Source organism: Leptodactylus fuscus, assembly GCF_031893055.1.
Source record: "Leptodactylus fuscus isolate aLepFus1 chromosome 5 unlocalized genomic scaffold, aLepFus1.hap2 SUPER_5_unloc_1, whole genome shotgun sequence".
Classification (NCBI taxonomy): domain Eukaryota; kingdom Metazoa; phylum Chordata; class Amphibia; order Anura; family Leptodactylidae; genus Leptodactylus; species Leptodactylus fuscus.
This window is the reverse complement of record NW_027439806.1, coordinates 796,424-819,066: the sequence shown is the minus strand read 5'-3', so window position 1 is coordinate 819,066 and position 22,643 is coordinate 796,424. Positions and strand designations below refer to the sequence as shown.

The window sequence follows — 22,643 nt, the reverse complement described above, 5'->3', positions numbered from 1 at the left end:
TCAACCCAAAAAAGTGTGCTCTGAGTCTGTAGAGGCCGATACCTGGGGTATATAATAGGGAGAGGGGCGATTCCTGGGGTATGTAATAGGGAGAGACCGGTACCTGGGGTATGTAATAGGGAGAGGGGCGATACCTGGGGTGTGTAATGGGGGAGAGGCCGATACCTGGGGTATGTAATAGGGAGAGGCCGGTACCTGGGGTATGTGATAGGGAGAGACCGGTACCTGGGGTATGTGATAGGGAGAGACCGGTACCTGGGGTATGTGATAGGGAGAGACCGGTACCTGGGGTATGTGATAGGGAGAGACCGGTACCTGGGGTATGTGATAGGGAGAGACCGGTACCTGGGGTATGTGATAGGGAGAGACCGGTACCTGGGGTATGTGATAGGGAGAGACCGGTACCTGGGGTATGTGATAGGGAGAGACCGGTACCTGGGGTATGTGATAGGGAGAGACCGGTACCTGGGGTATGTGATAGGGAGAGACCGGTACCTGGGGTATGTAATAGGGAGAGACCGGTACCTGGGGTATGTAATAGGGAGAGGGGCGATACCTGGGGTGTGTAATGGGGGAGAGGCCGATACCTGGGGTATGTAATAGGGAGAGGCCGGTACCTGGGGTATGTAATAGGGAGAGACCGGTACCTGGGGTATGTAATAGGGAGAGACCGGTACCTGGGGTATGTAATAGGGAGAGACCGGTACCTGGGGTATGTAATAGGGAAAGGCCGGTACCTGGGGTATGTAATAGGGAGAGACCGGTACCTGGGGTATGTAATAGGGAGAGGCAAATACCTGCGGTAGGAAATAGGGAGAGGGGCGATACCTGGGGTATGTAATAGGGAGAGACCGGTACCTGGGGTATGTAATAGGGAAAGGCTGATACCTGGGGTATGTAATAGGGAGAGACCGGTACCTGGGGTATGTAATAGGGAGAGACCGGTACCTGGGGTATGTAATAGGGAAAGGCTGATACCTGGGGTATGTGATAGGGAGAGACCGGTACCTGGGGTATGTGATAGGGAGAGACCGGTACCTGGGGTATGTGATAGGGAGAGACCGGTACCTGGGGTATGTAATAGGGAGAGACCGGTACCTGGGGTATGTGATAGGGAGAGACCGGTACCTGGGGTATGTGATAGGGAGAGACCGGTACCTGGGGTATGTGATAGGGAGAGACCGGTACCTGGGGTATGTAATAGGGAGAGACCGGTACCTGGGGTATGTAATAGGGAGAGGGGCGATACCTGGGGTGTGTAATGGGGGAGAGGCCGATACCTGGGGTATGTAATAGGGAGAGGCCGGTACCTGGGGTATGTAATAGGGAGAGAGGCCGATACCTGGGGTATGTAATAGGGAGAGACCGGTACCTGGGGTATGTAATAGGGAGAGACCGGTACCTGGGGTATGTAATAGGGAAAGGCCGGTACCTGGGGTATGTAATAGGGAGAGACCGGTACCTGGGGTATGTAATAGGGAGAGGCAAATACCTGCGGTAGGAAATAGGGAGAGGGGCGATACCTGGGGTATGTAATAGGGAGAGACCGGTACCTGGGGTATGTAATAGGGAAAGGCTGATACCTGGGGTATGTAATAGGGAGAGACCGGTACCTGGGGTATGTAATAGGGAAAGGCTGATACCTGGGGTATGTAATAGGAAGAGACCGGTACCTGGGGTATGTAATAGGGAAAGGCTGATACCTGGGGTATGTAATAGGAAGAGGGGCGATAAAACCCCAGAGTAACAAAGTGGAGGCCATTCAAAACTGGCCTCGGCCCTTAGATAAAAAGCAAGTAAGAGAGTTTCTTGGGAATTGTTGGCTGCTATCACAGGTTCATCCCAAATTTTTCAACTATTGCAGCCCCACTGAGAGACCTGACTAAGGGACTAATTGTGTCATGGTGAAATGGAGGGAAGAGGCCGAGGGGACATCCAGGAGTTGGGGTCAGTCCTCTGTAAACAGCCATTTTTGGTCACACCTGACTTTACCATAGAGTTTGTGTTGACTGACCCCTCTGATGTAGGATTAGGGGCAGTGCAGTCCCAAATGGTGGGGGGTGAAGAGCCCCCAGTAACTGACCTGAGTAGGAAGCTTACACCCCCGGAGAGACATTATAGCATTTGGGGGAGGGCTCAGCCATAAGTGGGCCCGGGAATCCCTAAGGTACAACCTCCTGGTCCGACACTATAAGCTGATCACTCCCCTCCTGGGCCGTGCTAAGGAGAGGATCGCCGGAGTCACCGGGTGGTTTCTGACTTTACACAATTTTAAGTTCACTGTGGAAGACAGGCCAGGCAAGCTGCAGGGGAATGCTGATGTCCAGTCTGGGACCCATTATATGTGGGCCAAAAGTATCCACCCCTACAGGTCCAAACCCAGGAGGGGAAAGGGGATATGTGAGAAGGTGACAGGCAGAGTGGTAGAGTCCTGGTATATCAGCCCCAGATGCCTGATCTACACTATGTGATCAAAAGTCCCCAGACACCCTCAAAAACATAAACTTTTCATATTAGGTGCATTGTGCTGCCCCCTACTGCCAGGTTCTCCATATCAGCGACCTCAGTAGACATTGCGAGCGAGCAGAATGGGGCGCTCCACAGAACTCACGGACTTCGAACGTGGTCAGGTGATTGGGTGCCACACATCACGCAGGTCAATGCCAAACGACGCCTCGCTTGGTGTAAGGAGCGTAAACATTGGACGACTGAACAGTGGAAAAACGTTGTGTGGAGTGACGAATCATGGTACACAATGTGGCGATGCGATGGCAGGGTGTGGGTATGGCGAATGCCCGGTGAACGTCATCTGCCAGCGTGTGTAGTGCCAGCAGTAATATTCGGAGGCGGTGGTGTTATGGTGTGGTGGTGTTTTTCATGGAGGGGGCTTGCACCCCTTGTTGTTTTGCGTGGCACTATCACAGCACAGGCCTACATTGATGTATTAAACACCTTCTTGCCTGTTGAAGAGCAATTCGGGGATGGCGATTGCATCTTACAACATGATGGAGCGCCTGTTCATACTGCACGGCCTGTGGCGGAGTGGTTACACCACAATAACATCTCTGTAATGGACTGGCCTGCACAGAGCCCTGACTTGAATCCTATAGAACACCTTTGGGATGTTTTGGAACGCCGACTTGGTGCCAGGCCTCACCGACCTACATGGAGACCTCTCCTCAGTGCAGCACTCCGAGAAGAACGTGTGGGCCAGTGCGGATTTGGAATAGGCCTCAGCCCCAGGTGTGGGTCATGGGCTCATTACTGGGCCATAAAGGGCTACAGAGCCTGCACTTCATGGCAGATCCTGAAAAGAGGCGCTGGGGTCTGTCCTGACACTGAGCCTGGTGTACGGTATGGTGTTGTTTTGGTTGATCCGTGTGGCTGGTAGTCCCTTTTTGACTACTGAACCCATGGATTGTATTTTTGTACTGGAAGATTAAAAGTTATATTTTATGAATTTGGTGCTGAATTATTTTTTTTTTTGTCATCAAGTTTGAGGATTAACACAGGTCTGCAAGTCCAAGATCTATTTTTTTTTTTTTTTTAAATGTAGATTGTGAGCCCCACATAGAGCTCACAATGTACATTTTTCCCTATCAGTATGTCTTTTTTTGGAATATGGGATGGAAATCCATGCAAACACGGGGAGAACATACAAACTCCTTGCAGATGGTTTTTTGCCCATGGCGGGATTTGAACACCAGGACTCCAGCGCTGCAAGGCTGCAGTGCTAACCACTGAGCCACCGTGTGGCCCCCCAAGATCTATTTTTTTGTGCACCTTTCATTCTAGGAGTATGTATTCCAATTTGAGCACATGATGGCGGTGAGCTGTTTTTTTTCTATTTTTCGGCTTTACTGTTTTTGAATGTGATCTGCTGGTGTAGCTATATGATGTATGGGTTTACATAAGAAGGGTAAATCCTGATAGGACTCCTAGAAGAGACAGTGAGAGTCCTGCTTACCTCGCCCACAGGGGATGATTGACGATGAAAGTCCTGCCCCGTTTCGTGTTTGTAGAAACAGAAAATGGTGGCGTTATGTTTTTTGTGTTCTTTTGTCGTGTTATTATTTCATTTCACCATTGACATTGATTTATGTTACAGCTTATAAGAAGTTAAATATTGGGATTGCAAGAATAATGACCAACTAGATAGGAGGAGAACACGGGAGAAGGACGAGACACTAGAGAGGAGGAGAACACGGGAGAAGGATGAGACACTAGAGAGGAGGAGAACACGGGAGAAGGATGAGACACTAGAGAGGAGGAGAACATGGGAGAAGGATGAGAGACTAGAGAGGAGGAGAACACGGGAGAAGGACGAGACACTAGAGAGGAGGAGAACACGGGAGAAGGACGAGACACTAGAGAGGAGGAGAACACGGGAGAAGGATCAGAGACTAGAGAGGAGGAGAACACGGGAGAAGGATGAGACACTAGAGAGGAGGAGAACACGAGAGAAGGATGAGACACTAGAGAGGAGGAGAACACGGGAGAAGGATGAGACACTAGAGAGGAGGAGAACACGAGAGAAGGATCAGAGACTAGAGAGGAGGAGAACACGGGAGAAGGACACGGGAGAAGGATGAGACACTAGAGAGGAGGAGAACACGAGAGAAGGATCAGAGACTAGAGAGGAGGAGAACACGGGAGAAGGATGAGACACTAGAGAGGAGGAGAACACGAGAGAAGGATGAGACACTAGAGAGCAGGAGAACACGGGAGAAGGATGAGACACTAGTGAGGATGAGAACACGAGAGAAGGATGAGACACTAGAGAGCAGGAGAACACGGGAGAAGGATGAGACACTAGTGAGGATGAGAACACGGGAGAAGGATGAGACACTAGAGAGGAGGAGAACACGGGAGAAGGACGAGACGCTAGAGAGGAGGAGAACACGGGAGAAGGATGAGAGACTAGAGAGGAGGAGAACATGGGAGAAGGATGAGACACTAGTGAGGATGAGAACACGGGAGAAGGATGAGAGACTAGAGAGGAGGAGAACACGGGAGAAGGATGAGAGACTAGAGAGGAGGAGAACATGGGAGAAGGATGAGAGACTAGAGAGGAGGAGAACACGGGAGAAGGATGAGAGACTAGAGAGGAGGAGAACACGGGAGAAGGATGAGAGACTAAAGAGGAGGAGAACACGGGAGAAGGATGAGACACTAGAGAGGAGGAGAACACGGGAGAAGGACGAGACGCTAGAGAGGAGGAGAACACGGGAGAAGGATGAGAGACTAGAGAGGAGGAGAACACGGGAGAAGGATGAGACACTAGAGAGGAGTAGAATATGGAAGAAGGATGAGAGACTAGAGAGATGAAGTCTTATCTAAGAACAAAACACGCACAGTCTTCATGGCTATTTAAAAAATTCTACACTTTATATAGTTACATAACAAAGTTCTTATGAAAGAAGACCGTCAGTTTTATTAAGGTGCTGACCAAACTCCACATTCCATTTCTTCCTTGTCTTTACTCCTCATCTTCCGTTACCTCTTCAGTTTTTCTTCCTTCTCACACTTCTTCTCGTTCACCTCTATCCATATCTGGGTCAGTTGGTCTGGGCCTATTCCATGTACAACAATCGCCTCCTTGTACCTGCACACGTCATACTTCAACCCGTGAACATGGAAACGAGAGTCGTGTCTGTAAGTTAAATTTGATCCCAAAGCCAAAAATCCAAAGTAAACATCGTCCAATGGGAAAACCGGCATAATACAGGAGACATTATATAGACGGGGCACCGAAGGTCCTGAGAAGATGAAGCCTCCACCAGATACAAAGCCGGGGTAATTTTTCAATGGGTAGAGAGATTTAGAGATGTTGTATTTGGTGTCACGCATTACAGGAGGACGATGCTGATGGAAACCATGGACTATATATGGAGAACCAAATTCCATAATAAGATCAACAACCAGCTCAGTGTTCACAAACTCATCATCATCACCTGCCGAGAAACCACAAGACACTACTAAATGGGTTATTAGTGAGAATAGTGTCACACACAGAATCCTATAAGTTATAGGGTCAGTGACCGCTCCTCTGATAATAGTGTCACATACAGAATCCTATAAGTTATAGCGTCAGCGACCGCTCCTCTGATAATAGTGTCACATACAGAATCCTATAAGTTATAGCGTCAGCGACCGCTCCTCTGATAATAGTGTCACATACAGAATCCTATAAGTTATAGGGTCAGCGACCGCTCCTCTGATAATAGTGTCACATACAGAATCCTATAAGTTATAGCGTCAGCGACCGCTCCTCTGATAATAGTGTCACATACAGAATCCTATAAGTTATAGAGTCAGCGACCGCTCCTCTGATAATAGTGTCACATACAGAATCCTATAAGTTATAGGGTCAGTGACCGCTCCTCTGATAATAGTGTCACATACAGAATCCTATAAGTTATAGAGTCAGTGACCGCTCCTCTGATAATAGTGTCACATACAGAATCCTATAAGTTATAGGGTCAGTGACCGCTCCTCTGATAATAGTGTCACACACAGGATCCTATAAGTTATAGGGTCAGTGACGGCTCCTCTGATAATAGTGTCACATACAGAATCCTATAAGTTATAGGGTCACTGACTGCTCCTCTGATAATAGTGTCACATACAGAATCCTATAAGTTATAGGGTCAGTGACCGCTCCTCTGATAATAGTGTCACACACAGGATCCTATAAGTTATAGGGTCAGTGACGGCTCCTCTGATAATAGTGTCACATACAGAATCCTATAAGTTATAGGGTCACTGACTGCTCCTCTGATAATAGTGTCACATACAGAATCCTATAAGTTATAGGGTCAGTGACGGCTCCTCTGATAATAGTGTCACACACAGAATCCTATAAGTTATAGGGTCAGTGACGGCTCCTCTGATAATAGTGTCACACACAGAATCCTATAAGTTATCGGGTCAGTGATAATAGTGTCATACACGGGATTCCTATAAGTTATAGGGTCAGGGACCGCTCCTCTGATAATAGTGTCACATACAGAATCCTATAAGTTATAGGGTCAGTGACCGCTCCTCTGATAATAGTGTCACATACAGAATCCTATAAGTTATAGAGTCAGCGACTGCTCCTCTGATAATAGTGTCACATACAGAATCCTATAAGTTATAGGGTCAGTGACGGCTCCTCTGATAATAGTGTCACACACAGAATCCTATAAGTTATCGGGTCAGTGATAATAGTGTCACATACAGAATCCTATAAGTTATAGGGTCAGTGACCGCTCCTCTGATAATAGTGTCACACACAGAATCCTATAAGTTATAGGGTCAGTGACGGCTCCTCTGATAATAGTGTCACACACAGAATCCTATAAGTTATCGGGTCAGTGATAATAGTGTCATACACGGGATTCCTATAAGTTATAGGGTCAGTGACCGCTCCTCTGATAATAGTGTCACATACAGAATCCTATAAGTTATCGGGTCAGTGACGGCTCCTCTGATAATAGTGTCACATACAGAATCCTATAAGTTATAGGGTCAGTGACCGCTCCTCTGATAATAGTGTCACATACAGAATCCTATAAGTTATAGGGTCAGTGACCGCTCCTCTCCTCACCTTTGAATATATAATCCACTTCGGGGACATTGTGGTGCAGCCACTCCAGGAAGCATCGTTCCTTCAGAGACAAGTTGTGATGTCCCTCCATCATGTCCCATTGTAGGATATCCCTGTATGTGGCGCTCTCAACCTTCAACAACTCCATTTCTCCTGACAACTTAGTCTTCCCCAAAAGAAAGAGTCGTCTTATCTTGTAGCCTTTCAGTTCTTGCTCTTTGGCCCAAGTCTGTCGTACTGCAAACCTCTTGCGCCCAGATCCTGGATGGGACTTTATGGCCATAATTATGAGCAGTAAGTCACTGTCATCGTATGGCGCTACTGGAGGATGGAGCATCAGTGAGCACTGGTAGGTCTGGAGGTACGGGAACTCCGCCTGGAACCTGGAGAGACTCAAGTGATAATCATATTCTCCATCATTAAGAGTCACCGACTGTCTCACCACCGGAGTCATGACAGTCACATCGGGTGTCTCAGGAAGAGAATGAAATACAATGAGGTCCGACCAATCTATCCATCTATAGGTCAGGAAAATGATGGCAGAGAGTAGTCCAGAACTGACCAGGAAGTTTATACGTCTCATGCCTTGAGGAAAGAGATAAATTGTCAATAGATATGTGTCTATGTAATTTAATACTGCCCCTATGTTCAAGAAAAGAACTACTATAATACTACTCCTATGTACAAGTATATAACTACTATAATACTACTCCTATGTACAAGTATATTACTATAATACTACCTCCAATGTACAAGAATATAACTACTATAATACTACCTCCTATGTAAAAGAATATAACTACTATAATACTACTCCTATGTACAAGAATATAACTACTATAATACTACCTCCTATGTACAAGAATATAACTACTATAATACTGCTCCTATGTACAAGTATATTACTACTATAATACTACTCCTATGTACAAGAATATAACTACTATAATACTGCTCCTATGTACAAGAATATAACTACTATAATACTACTCCTATGTACAAGAATATAACTACTATAATACTACTCCTATGTACAAGAATATAACTACTATAATACTGCTCCTATGTACAAGAATATAACTACTATAATACTACTCCTATGTACAAGTATATTACTACTATAATACTACTCCTATTTACAAGAATATAACTACTATAATACTGCTCCTATGTACAAGAATATAACTACTATAATACTACTCCTATGTACAAGTATATAACTACTATAATACTACTCCTATGTACAAGTATATTACTATAATACTACCTCCTATGTACAAGAATATAACTACTATAATACTGCTCCTATGTACAAGAATATAACTACTATAATACTACTCCTATGTACAAGAATATAACTACTATAATACTGCTCCTATGTACAAGAATATAACTACTATAATACTACTCCTATGTACAAAAATATAACTACTATAATACTACCTCCTATGTACAAGAAAATAACTACTATAATACTGCTCCTATGTACAAGAATATAACTACTATAATACTACTATGTACAAGAATATAACTACTATAATACTACTCCTATGTACAAGTAAATAACTACTATAATACTGCTCCTATGTACAAGAATATAAGTACTATAATACTACTCCTATGTACAAGAATAAAACTACTATAATACTGCTCCTATGTACAAGAATATAACTACTATAATACTACTCCTATGTACAAGAAAATAACTACTATAATACTGCTCCTATGTAGAAGAATATGACTACTATAATACTGCTCCTATGTACAAGAATATAACTACTATAATACTACTCCTATGTACAAGTAAATAACTACTATAATACTACTCCTATGTACAAGAATATAACTACTATAATACTACTCCTTTGTACAAGAATATAACTACTATAATACTGCTCCTATGTACAAGAATATAACTACTATAATACTGCTCCTATGTACAAGAAAATAACTACTATAATACTACTCCTATGTACAAGAAAGTAACTACTATAATACTGCTCCTATGTACAAGAATATAACTACTATAATACTACTCCTATGTACAAGAAAATAACTACTATAATACTGCTCCTATGTACAAGAATATAACTACTATAATACTACTCCTATGTACAAGAAAATAACTACTATAATACTACTCCTATGTACAAGAAAATAACTACTATAATACTGCTCCTATGTACAAGAATATAACTACTATAATACTACTCCTATGTACAAGTAAATAACTACTATAATACTACTCCTATGTACAAGAATATAACTACTATAATACTACTCCTATGTACAAGTAAATAACTACTATAATACTGCTCCTATGTACAAGAATATAACTACTATAATACTACTCCTATGTACAAGAATATAACTACTATAATACTGCTCCTATGTACAAGTAAATAACTACTATAATACTGCTCCTATGTACAAGAATATAACTATTATAATACTACTCCTATGTACAAGAATATAACTACTATAATACTGCTCCTATGTACAAGAATATAACTACTATAATACTACTCCTATGTACAAGAAAGTAACTACTATAATACTGCTCCTATGTACAAGAATATAACTACTATAATACTACTCCTATGTACAAGAATATAACTACTATAATACTACCTCCTATGTACAAGAATATAACAACTATAATACTGCTCCTATGTAGAAGAATATGACTACTATAATACTGCTCCTATGTACAAGAATATAACTACTATAATACTACTCCTATTTACAAGAAAATAACTACTATAATACTACTCCTATGTACAAGAAAATAACTACTATAATACTGCTCCTATGTACAAGAAAATAACTACTATAATACTGCTCCTATGTACAAGAATATAACTACTATAATACTACTCCTATGTACAAGAAAATAACTACTATAATACTACTCCTATGTACAAGAAAATAACTACTATAATACTGCTCCTATGTACAAGAATATAACTACTATAATACTACTATGTACAAGAATATAACTACTATAATACTACTCCTATGTACAAGTAAATAACTACTATAATACTACTCCTATGTACAAGAATATAACTACTATAATACTACTCCTATGTACAAGTAAATAACTACTATAATACTGCTCCTATGTACAAGAATATAACTACTATAATACTACTCCTATGTACAAGAATATAACTACTATAATACTACCTCCTATGTACAAGAATATAACTACTATAATACTACTCCTATGTACAAGAAAATAACTACTATACTACTGCTCCTATGTACAAGAATATAACTACTATAATACTACTATGTACAAGAATATAACTACTATAATACTACTCCTATGTACAAGTAAATAACTACTATAATACTACTCCTATGTACAAGAATATAACTACTATAATACTACTCCTATGTACAAGTAAATAACTACTATAATACTGCTCCTATGTACAAGAATATAACTACTATAATACTACTCCTATGTACAAGAATATAACTACTATAATACTGCTCCTATGTACAAGAATATAACTACTATAATACTACTCCTATGTACAAGAAAATAACTACTATAATACTACTCCTATGTACAAGAAAATAACTACTATAATACTGCTCCTATGTACAAGAATATAACTACTATAATACTACTCCTATGTACAAGAATATAACTACTATAATACTGCTCCTATGTACAAGAATATAACTACTATAATACTACTCCTATGTACAAGAATATAACTACTATAATACTACCTCCTATGTACAAGAATATAACTACTATAATACTACTCCTATGTACAAGATTATACTTACTATAATACTACTCCTATGTACAAGAATATAACTACTATAATACTGCTCCTATGTACAAGAATACAACTACTATAATACTACTCTACTCCTATGTACAAGAATATAACTACTATAATACTACCTCCTATGTACAAGAAAATAACTACGATAATACTACTCCTATGTACAAGAATATAACTACTATAATACTACTCCTATGTACAAGAATATAACTACTATAATACTGCTCCTATGTACAAGAAAATAACTACTATAATACTGCTCCAATATACAAGAATATAACTACTATAATACGACCTCCTATGTACAAGAATATAACTACTATAATACTGCTCCTATGTCCAAGAATAGAACTGCTATAATAATGCACCTATGTACAAGATTAGAACTACTATAATACTACTCCTATGTACACGAATATAACTACTATAATACTACCTCCTATGTACAAGAAAATAACTATTATAATACTACCTCCTATGTACAAGAATATAACTACTATAATACTGCTCCTATGTATAAGAAAATAACTACTATAATACTACTCCTATGTACAAGAATATAACTACTATAATACTACTCCTATGTACAAGAATATAACTACTATAATACTGCTCCTATGTACAAGAATATAACTACTATAATACTACCCCTATGTACAAGAATATAACTACTATAATACTACTCCTATGTACAAGAATATAACTACTATAATACTACCTCCTATGTACAAGAATATAACTACTATAATACTGCTCCTATGTACAAGAAAATAACTACTATAATACTGCTCCAATATACAAGAATATAACTACTATAATACGACCTCCTATGTACAAGAATATAACTACTATAATACTACTCCTATGTACAAGATTATACTTACTATAATACTACTCCTATGTACAAGAATATAACTACTATAATACTGCTCCTATGTACAAGAATATAACTACTATAATACTACTCCTATGTACAAGAAAATAACTATTATAATACTACCTATGTACAAGAAAATAACTACTATAATACTACCTCCTATGTACAAGAATATAACTACTATAATACTGCTCCTATGTACAAGAATATAACTACTATAATACTACCTCCTATGTACAAGAAAATAACTACTATAATACTGCTCTTATGTACAAGAATATAACTACTATAATACTACTCCTATGTACAAGAATATAACTACTATAATACTACTCCTATGTACAAGAATATAACTACTATAATACCGCCCCTATCTACAAGAATATAACTACTATAATACTACTCCTATGTACAAGACTATAACTACTATAATACTTCCCCCTATGTACAAGAATATAACTACTATAATACTACCTCCTATGTACAAGAATATAACTACTATAATACTACCTCCTATGTACAAGAATATAACTACTATAATACTACCCCTATGTACAAGAATATAACTACTATAATACTACCTCCTATGTACAAGAATATAACTACTATAATACTGCTCCTATGTACAAGAATATAACTACTATAATACCGCCCCTATCTACAAGAATATAACTACTATAATACTACTCCCATTTATAAGAATATGACTACTATAATACTACTCCTATGTACAAGAATATAACTACTATAACAATACCTCCTATGTACAAGAAAATAACTACTATAATACTGCTCCTATGTACAAGAATATAACTACTATAATACTACCTCCTATGTACAAGAATATAACTACTATAATACTACTCCTATGTACAAGAATATAACTACTATAATACTACTCCTATGTACAAGAATATAACTACTATAATACTACCTCCTATGTACAAGAATATAACTACTATAATACTGCTCCTATGTACAAGAATATAACTACTATAATACTACTCCTATATACAGGAATATAACTACTATAATACTACTCCTATGTACAAGAATATAACTACTATAATACTACTCCTATATACAAGAATATAACTACTATAATACTACTCCTATGTACAAGAATATAACTACTATAATACTACTCCTATGTAAAAGAATATAACTACTATAATACTACTCCTATGTACAAGAATATAACTACTATAATACTACTCCTATGTACAAGAATATAACTACTATAATACTACCTCCTATGTACAAGAATATAACTACTATAATACTACCTCCTATGTACAAGAATATAACTACTATAATACTACTCCTATGTACAAGAATATAACTACTATAATACTGCCGCCTATGTACAAGAATATAACTACTATAATACTGCTCCTATGTACAAGAATATAACTACTATAATACTACTCCTATGTACAAGAATACAACTACTATAATACTACTCCTATGTACAAGAATATAACTACTATAATACTGCTCCTATGTACAAGAATATAACTACTATAATACTACTCCTATGTACAAGAATATTACTACTATAATACTACCCCCTATGTACAAGAATATAACTACTATAATACTACCTCCTATGTACAAGAATATAACTACTATAATACTGCTCCTATATACAGGAATATAACTACTATAATACTGCTCCTATGTACAAGAATATTACTACTATAATACTACCCCCTATGTACAAGAATTTAACTACTATAATACTACCTCCTATGTACAAGAATATAACTACTATAATACTACTCCTATTTACAAGAATATAACTACTATAATACTACTCCTATGTACAAGAATATAACTGCTATAATACTACTCCTATGTACAAGAATACAACTACTATAATACTACCTCCTATGTACAAGAATATAACTACTATAATACTACTCCTATTTACAAGAATATAACTACTATAATAGAACTCCTATGTACAAGAATATAACTACTATAATACTACTCCTATGTACAAGAAAACAACTACTATAATACTACCTCCTATGTACAAGAATATAACTACTATAATACTACTCCTATGTACAAGACTATAACTACTATAATACTACTCCTATGTACAAGAATACAACTACTATAATACTACTCCTATGTACAAGAATATAACTACTATAATACTACCTCCTATGTACAAGAATATAACTACTATAATACTGCTCCTATGTACAAGAATATAACTACTATAATACTACTCCTATGTACAAGACTATAACTACTATAATACTACTCCTATGTACAAGAATACAACTACTATAATACTACTCCTATGTACAAGAATACAACTACTATAATACTACCTCCTATGTACAAGAATATAACTACTATAATACTACTCCTATGTACAAGAATATAACTACTATAATACTACTCCTATGTACAAGAATATAACTACTATAATACTACTCCTATGTACAAGAATATAACTACTATAATACTACATCCTATGTACAAGAATATAACTACTATAATACTGCTCCTATGTACACGAATATAACTACTATAATACTGCCTCCTATGTACAAGAATATAACTACTATAATACTGCTCCTATGTACAAGAATATAACTACTATAATACTACCTCCTATGTACAAGAATATAACTACTATAATACTACTCCTATGTACAAGAATATAACTACTATAATACTACTCCTATGTACAAGAATATAACTACTATAATACTACCTCCTATGTACAAGAATATAACTACTATAATACTACCTCCTATGTACAAGAAAATAACTATTATAATACTACCTATGTACAAGAAAATAACTACTATAATACTACCTCCTATGTACAAGAATATAACTACTATAATACTGCTCCTATGTACAAGAATATAACTACTATAATACTACCTCCTATGTACAAGAAAATAACTACTATAATACTGCTCTTATGTACAAGAATATAACTACTATAATACTACCTCCTATGTACAAGAAAATAACTATTATAATACTACCTATGTACAAGAAAATAACTACTATAATACTACTCCTATGTACAAGAATATAACTACTATAATACTACCTCCTATGTACAAGAATATAACTACTATAATACTACTCCTATGTACAAGAATATAACTACTATAATACTGCTCCTATGTACAAGAATATAACTACTATAATACTACCCCTATGTACAAGAATATAACTACTATAATACTACTCCTATGTACAAGAATATAACTACTATAATACTACCTCCTATGTACAAGAATATAACTACTATAATAATACCTCCTATGTACAAGAAAATAACTATTATAATACTACCTATGTACAAGAAAATAACTACTATAATACTACCTCCTATGTACAAGAATATAACTACTATAATACTGCTCCTATGTACAAGAATATAACTACTATAATACTTCCTCCTATGTACAAGAAAATAACTACTATAATACTGCTCTTATGTACAAGAATATAACTACTATAATACTACTCCTATGTACAAGAATATAACTACTATAATACTACTGCTATGTACAAGAATATAACTACTATAATACTACCTCCTGTGTACAAGACTATAACTACTATAATACTACCTCCTATGTACAAGAAAATAACTATTATAATACTACCTATGTACAAGAAAATAACTACTATAATACTACCTCCTATGTACAAGAATATAACTACTATAATACTGCTCCTATGTACTAGAATATAACTACTATAATACTTCCTCCTATGTACAAGAAAATAACTACTATAATACTGCTCCTATGTACAAGAATATAACTACTATAATACTACTGCTATGTACAAGAATATAACTACTATAATACTACCTCCTGTGTACAAGACTATAACTACTATAATACTACCTCCTATGTACAAGAATATAACTACTATAATACTACTCCTATGTACAAGAATATAACTACTATAATACTACCTCCTATGTACAAGAATATAACTACTATAATACTACTGCTATGTACAAGAATATAACTACTATAATACTACCTCCTATGTACAAGACTATAACTACTATAATACTACCTCCTATGTACAAGAATATAACTACTATAATACTACTCCTATGTACAAGAATATAACTACTATAATACTACCTCCTATGTACAAGAATATAACTACTATAATACTGCTCCTATGTACAAGAATATAACTACTATAATACTACCTCCTATGTACAAGAATATAACTACTATAATACTACCTCCTATGTACAAGAATATAACTACTATAATACTACTCCTATGTACAAGAATATAACTACTTTAATACTACTCCTATGTACAAGAATATAACTACTATAATACTACCTCCTATGTACAAGAATATAACTACTATAATACAGCTCCTATGTACAAGAATATAACTACTATAATACTACCTCCTATGTACAAGAATATAACTACTATAATACTACTCCTATGTACAAGAATATAACTACTATAATACTACTCCTATGTACAAGAATATAACTACTATAATACAGCTCCTATGTACAAGAATATAACTACTATAATACTACCTCCTATGTACAAGAATATAACTACTATAATACTACCTCCTATGTACAAGAATATAACTACTATGATACTACCTCCTATGTACAAGAATATAACTACTATAATACTACTCCTATGTACAAGAATATAACTACTATAATACTACTCCTATGTACAAGAATATAACTACTATAATACTACTCCTATGTACAAGAATATAACTACTATAATACTACTCCTATGTACAAGAATATAACTACTATAATACTACTCCTATGTACAAGAATATAACTACTATAATACTACTCCTATGTACAAGAATATAACTACTATAATACTACCTCCTATGTACAAGAATATAACTACTATAATACTACTCCTATGTACAAGAATATAACTACTATAATACTACTCCTATGTACAAGAATATAACTACTATAATACTACTCCTATGTACAAGAATATAACTACTATAATACTGCTCCTATGTACAAGAATACAACTACTATAATACTACTCCTATGTACAAGAATATAACTACTATAATACTGCTCCTATGTACAAGAATATAACTAGTATAATACTACTCCTATGTACAAGGATATAACTACTATAATACTACTCCTATGTACAAGAATATAACTACTATAATACTACCTCCTATGTACAAGAATATAACTACTATAATACTACCTCCTATGTACAAGAATATAACTACTATAATACTACCTCCTATGTACAAGAATATAACTACTATAATACTACTCCTATGTACAAGAATATAACTACTATAATACTGCTCCTATGTACAAGAATATAACTACTATAATACTGCTCATATGTACAAGAATATAACTACTATAATACTACCCCTATGTACAAGAATATAACTACTATAATACTACCTCCTATGTACAAGAATATTACTACTATAATACTACCTCCTATGTACAAGAATATTACTACTATAATACTACTCCTATGTACAAGAATATTACTACTATAATACTACCTCCTATGTACAAGAATATTACTACTATAATACTACTCCTATGTACAAGAATATAACTACTATAATACTACTCCTAGGTACAAGAATATTACTACTATAATACTACTCCTATGTACAAGAATATAACTACTATAATACTACCTCCTATGTACAAGAATATAACTACTATAATACTACTCTTTTGTACAAGAATATAACTACTATAATACTACTCCTATGTACAAGAATATAACTACTATAATACTACTCCTTTGTACTAGAATATAACTACTATAATACTACTCCTATGTACAAGAATACAACTACTATAATACTACTCCTATGTACAAGAATATAACTACTATAATACTACCTCCTATGTACAAGAATATAACTACTATAATACTGCTCCTATGTACAAGAATATAACTACTATAATACTACTCTTTTGTACAAGAATATAACTACTATAATACTACTCCTATGTACAAGAATATAACTACTATAATACTACTCCTTTGTACTAGAATATAACTACTATAATACTACTCCTATGTACAAGAATACAACTACTATAATACTACTCCTATGTACAAGAATATAACTACTATAATACTACCTCCTATGTACAAGAATATAACTACTATAATACTGCTCCTATGTACAAGAATATAACTACTATAATACTACTCCTATGTACAAGACTATAACTACTATAATACTACTCCTATGTACAAGAATACAACTACTATAATACTACCTCCTATGTACAAGAATATAACAACTATAATACTACTCCTATGTACAAGAATATAACTACTATAATACTACTCCTATGTACAAGAATATAACTACTATAATACTACTCCTATGTACAAGAATATAACTACTATAATACTACATCCTATGTACAAGAATATAACTACTATAATACTACTCCTATGTACAAGAATATAACTACTATAATACTACTCCTATGTACAAGAATATAACTACTATAATACTACATCCTATGTACAAGAATATAACTACTATAATACTGCTCCTATGTCCAAGAATAGAACTGCTATAATACTGCTCCTATGTACAAGATTAGAACTACTATAATACTACTCCTATGTACACGAATATAACTACTATAATACTGCTCCTATGTACAAGAATATAACTACTATAATACTACCTCCTATGTACAAGAATATAACTACTATAATACTACTCCTATGTACAAGAATATAACTACTATAATACTACCTCCTATGTACAAGAATATAACTACTATAATACTACTCCTATGTACAAGAATACTGCTCCTATGTACAAGAATATAACTACTATAATACTACCCCTATGTACAAGAATATAACTACTATAATACTACTCCTATGTACAAGAATATAACTACTATAATACTACCTCCTATGTACAAGAATATAACTACTATAATACTACCTCCTATGTACAAGAAAATAACTATTATAATACTACCTATGTACAAGAATATAACTACTATAATACTACCTCCTAGCTGTGAGGACGTGTTTTTGTAGCTCTCCTGAGGCTCCTGATGTCTGGAGATAGCCCAGGGCGGGGCCGCCCTGGGTGGGGAAGTTCCCCTGCCAAGGCCCAGGCTCCAAGGCCTTCTCTGGGAAGCAATTCCCAGACAACTAAAAAAATGGATGGAAATCCTAAAGTCCCCAGTAATGGGAATCGTGTCCAGTGTGTCAGCAGTCCTAGTGCAGCAAGCCAAGATGGGAAGAAAGTTGTAAAGGAAGAAGTAACGGAAGCAAGCAGTAGTACGGTGCAACAACCAAGCAAAATGGTTGAATGTAAGGAGCAAACTTTGCAGCCTGTGCAGACTCCATTGCAGGTTGCAGGTGTCCAGTCCACCCCACCCTCCTGCAGACAGAGGAGAACATCCCTGGAGAAGCAGACCATGCAGGAGAACATGCAGCAGTCTGTATTGGTACGGTCTGAGCGGACAAGATCTGGAAGCGGTAACTACAAAAATGTAGTGAAGGCAGTGGAGGAGATCAAAGGGAGACCAGCGGGGAAGCTTCAAGGTACCAGCAGTACAGTCACTGGAAATAAACTGGGACATAGTCCCCAGTCTGGACATTGTGGGCCCATGGCAGTGACAACAGCCGTAGCATGTCAGAAATCACAGGCTACACCAACCAGAAGCCATACTGGGGGTAACCAACCTGCAAAGCTTTCCAACAATGCACAGACTGTCACAGCTACTGAGCGAGCACCAGAACTGCGCCTGGCAGACGAGATCCCAGCACTGGTCAAGCGACTGGAGACATTGAAGGCCAGTAAAATATATCTGCAGAGACAGATTGAATGTGCGTATAATCTAAAAAAGTCTGCATGCCCTGAGAAACTGGTGTTACTGGACAGGAAGCTGAGCGCACTGGCGAAAGAGCTCGCCGAGAACGTACGGGAGACCGAGACTGTACTGGAGCAAATGGGACCGGTGGGAGAATCATACAGAAACCAGCAGCGGTTCCAGGAATACCAGAAGTCACCATCACCTTGTGCTAAAGCTGGGTCTGAACCCTCTCAAGGTGGCAGCCAGCAGTCCCATGTAAAACCAGTTCTGCAGCCAGCAAGTTTCCCTTTTAAGGAAGGGAATTTGTACGGGAAAGCGACCAGTGTTCAGCAACAGCAAAAACCTGCAGCAGTTCTCAGCAAGGCACCACAAGTCCCAGCAACCAGCACTTTGCAACCAGGTCATGGACCCCTGCCTAATGGTAATGAAGTAGCAGCTGTGCAGACACCACAAGTCCCAGGAGACAAGTCATTGCAGCAGGACTATGGACTCTTACCTGAAGGTACTGGGGGAGTAACATATTTGGGGTTACAGGTTGTGGACTCTGTTGTGCAGGACTCTGCTGCCGCTGACTATAATACTAATATGGACTCTGCTGTGCAGGACTCTGCTGCCGCTGATTGTCTGACTAATGTGCCTGATATTATGGATATTCCTGTATGTGATAACGGCCCAGCAGGGGAAGGTGTTTCTGGGGGGGATCCTTCACTATCTATGGCGTCAGACCCCTCTGCAGTCCAGTCTCTGGAGTCTGGTGATATTGCAGACATAGAGGTTGATGGTGGGGCGGACACAGGACAGTCCAGTGTGCAGGACTTTCCCCCTCTGGATACTCGCACAGTAGCAGAACCACATGGTACAGGTGCTCAGCAGCCCACACAGCGCCCACAAACACGCCAAGATGGCGGATCCGGCCGTACCTCCTCAGGGAATGCCTGGAGCCGCGGTGCTCCATCTTTTGCATCAAACTCCAGTTATACAGGCCAGGCTTTCAGGAGGAGGAATGTAGTCAGGTTTAGGCACGGAGGTGCCAAGGAGGATCTGCCGGATAGGAGGTTTGTGGTCCGAGAGCTCCTATGTACCCAGATGGGCTTTGTGCCGACTGATATCCTGGCCGTCATAAACCTTCCTGACCGCCAGGGGTATGATGTTAGTTTTAAGCTGATGTCTGATCTGGACCGGTTCTGGGCCAATCTCACCAGGTTGAGAGATACGGAAGGTTGGGATAAGTTCAGTTTCATCCCCATCTCTAGGCCAGATACAGCCTCTGTCACAATTGTATTTTGGAATGAAGCCGTTCCCCCTCAGGACATTGTCATCTGGCTCAGGAGGCATTGTGACCTCATGTCCGATCTTAGTAAGAACAGGGATGAAGACGGGGTCTGGACCGGTGGGTGGAGGGTCCTGGTGAAGTTGCGTCAGCAGAACAACATAACCCAACATCTGCCCAATTCGTTCTTTATAGGCCGAGAAAAAGGGATCTGCTTCTATGCGGGTCAGCCTCGCCGGTGCTTCAAGTGTGGGAAGGCCGGCCATGTGGCCAGTGTATGCTCCATGGTAAAGTGTAGCCTATGTAATGAAATGGGCCACGTGAGTGCCACATGCCAAAGCATTAGGTGTAACCTGTGCGGTCGGATCGGTCACCCCCACAGAGATTGTCCTGATGCCTGGCATAACATCTGTAAGGATAGCCCTGATGAGGACTTGCTGGCAGCGGCTGATGACATACAGGAGGAGGAGGAGGCGCTATTGTCAGGGTCAGTAGTCACGGAGGCGGAGCCTCAACCACATACAGGTGATACCACCCAAGACCAGGCCGAGTCAGGTCCCATTGAGACGACCATGGAGGTTGTCGAGCAGGTTGTACAACCCTCAGTGGTCGTCTCTTCTCCTGCCCGATCATCCAACAATAATAAAAGGAGGAAGAAGGATAAAGCCAGCCGTAAGCCTGAGGGTGAGTGGACCACGGTAGAAAAGCCTACAAAGATGAGAGTAAGTAGTGCAGGCGAGGTCACTGCAACGGGGAATAGATTTAGTGTCCTATCAGAGTCAGACGGAGAAGCAGAACTAGACAGAGAACTCTCACGGATGATGGCGGAGTATGAGGAGGAGCCAGAGGGCGATCCTCCCAATAAGAGGAGACCCCACCGAGATGAGGGGCAGTCCGAATCAGACATGGAAACAGCTGGTCACCAGGACACCTCTGACTCTGATCTATGACAATGGGGCCCATCTCTCTGTTTCTCATATTCCTAGTTGTTCTGATGGCAGGTTTCTATCTTAAAGTTATCTCTAGTAATGTGAATAGCATCCGAGCAAGGAGGACAAGACACGCAGTGTATGAACATCTGAGATATCTTGATGCCGATGTCTATTTCTTACAAGAAACCCGTTTAAATACTTTAGGACTAATACGAGAAGCAGAGAGAGAATGGAAATCTGGCCCGTCCTTCTGGTCTCTGGCTGTGGAACCTTATGCCGGGGTTTCTATAC

The 22,643-nt window shown here is 38.3% G+C and overlaps 1 protein-coding gene across 1 annotated transcript in view; it reads right to left on the bottom strand.

Moving 5' to 3' along the window:
* Nucleotides 1–5,365: 5,365 nt before the first annotated feature.
* The window catches only part of LOC142186343 (beta-1,3-galactosyltransferase 5-like), a 55,616-nt gene continuing 38,338 nt past the window's right edge, over nt 5,366–22,643 (bottom strand). The window contains exons 2-3 of the mRNA XM_075261172.1: nt 7,592–8,176; nt 5,366–5,954 (exon numbers count right to left, since the gene is read on the bottom strand). Coding sequence (XP_075117273.1) covers nt 5,497–5,954; nt 7,592–8,174 — 1,041 coding nt within the window. The 5' untranslated portion in view covers nt 8,175–8,176 and the 3' untranslated portion in view covers nt 5,366–5,496. The remainder of the gene's footprint in view (nt 5,955–7,591; nt 8,177–22,643) is intronic.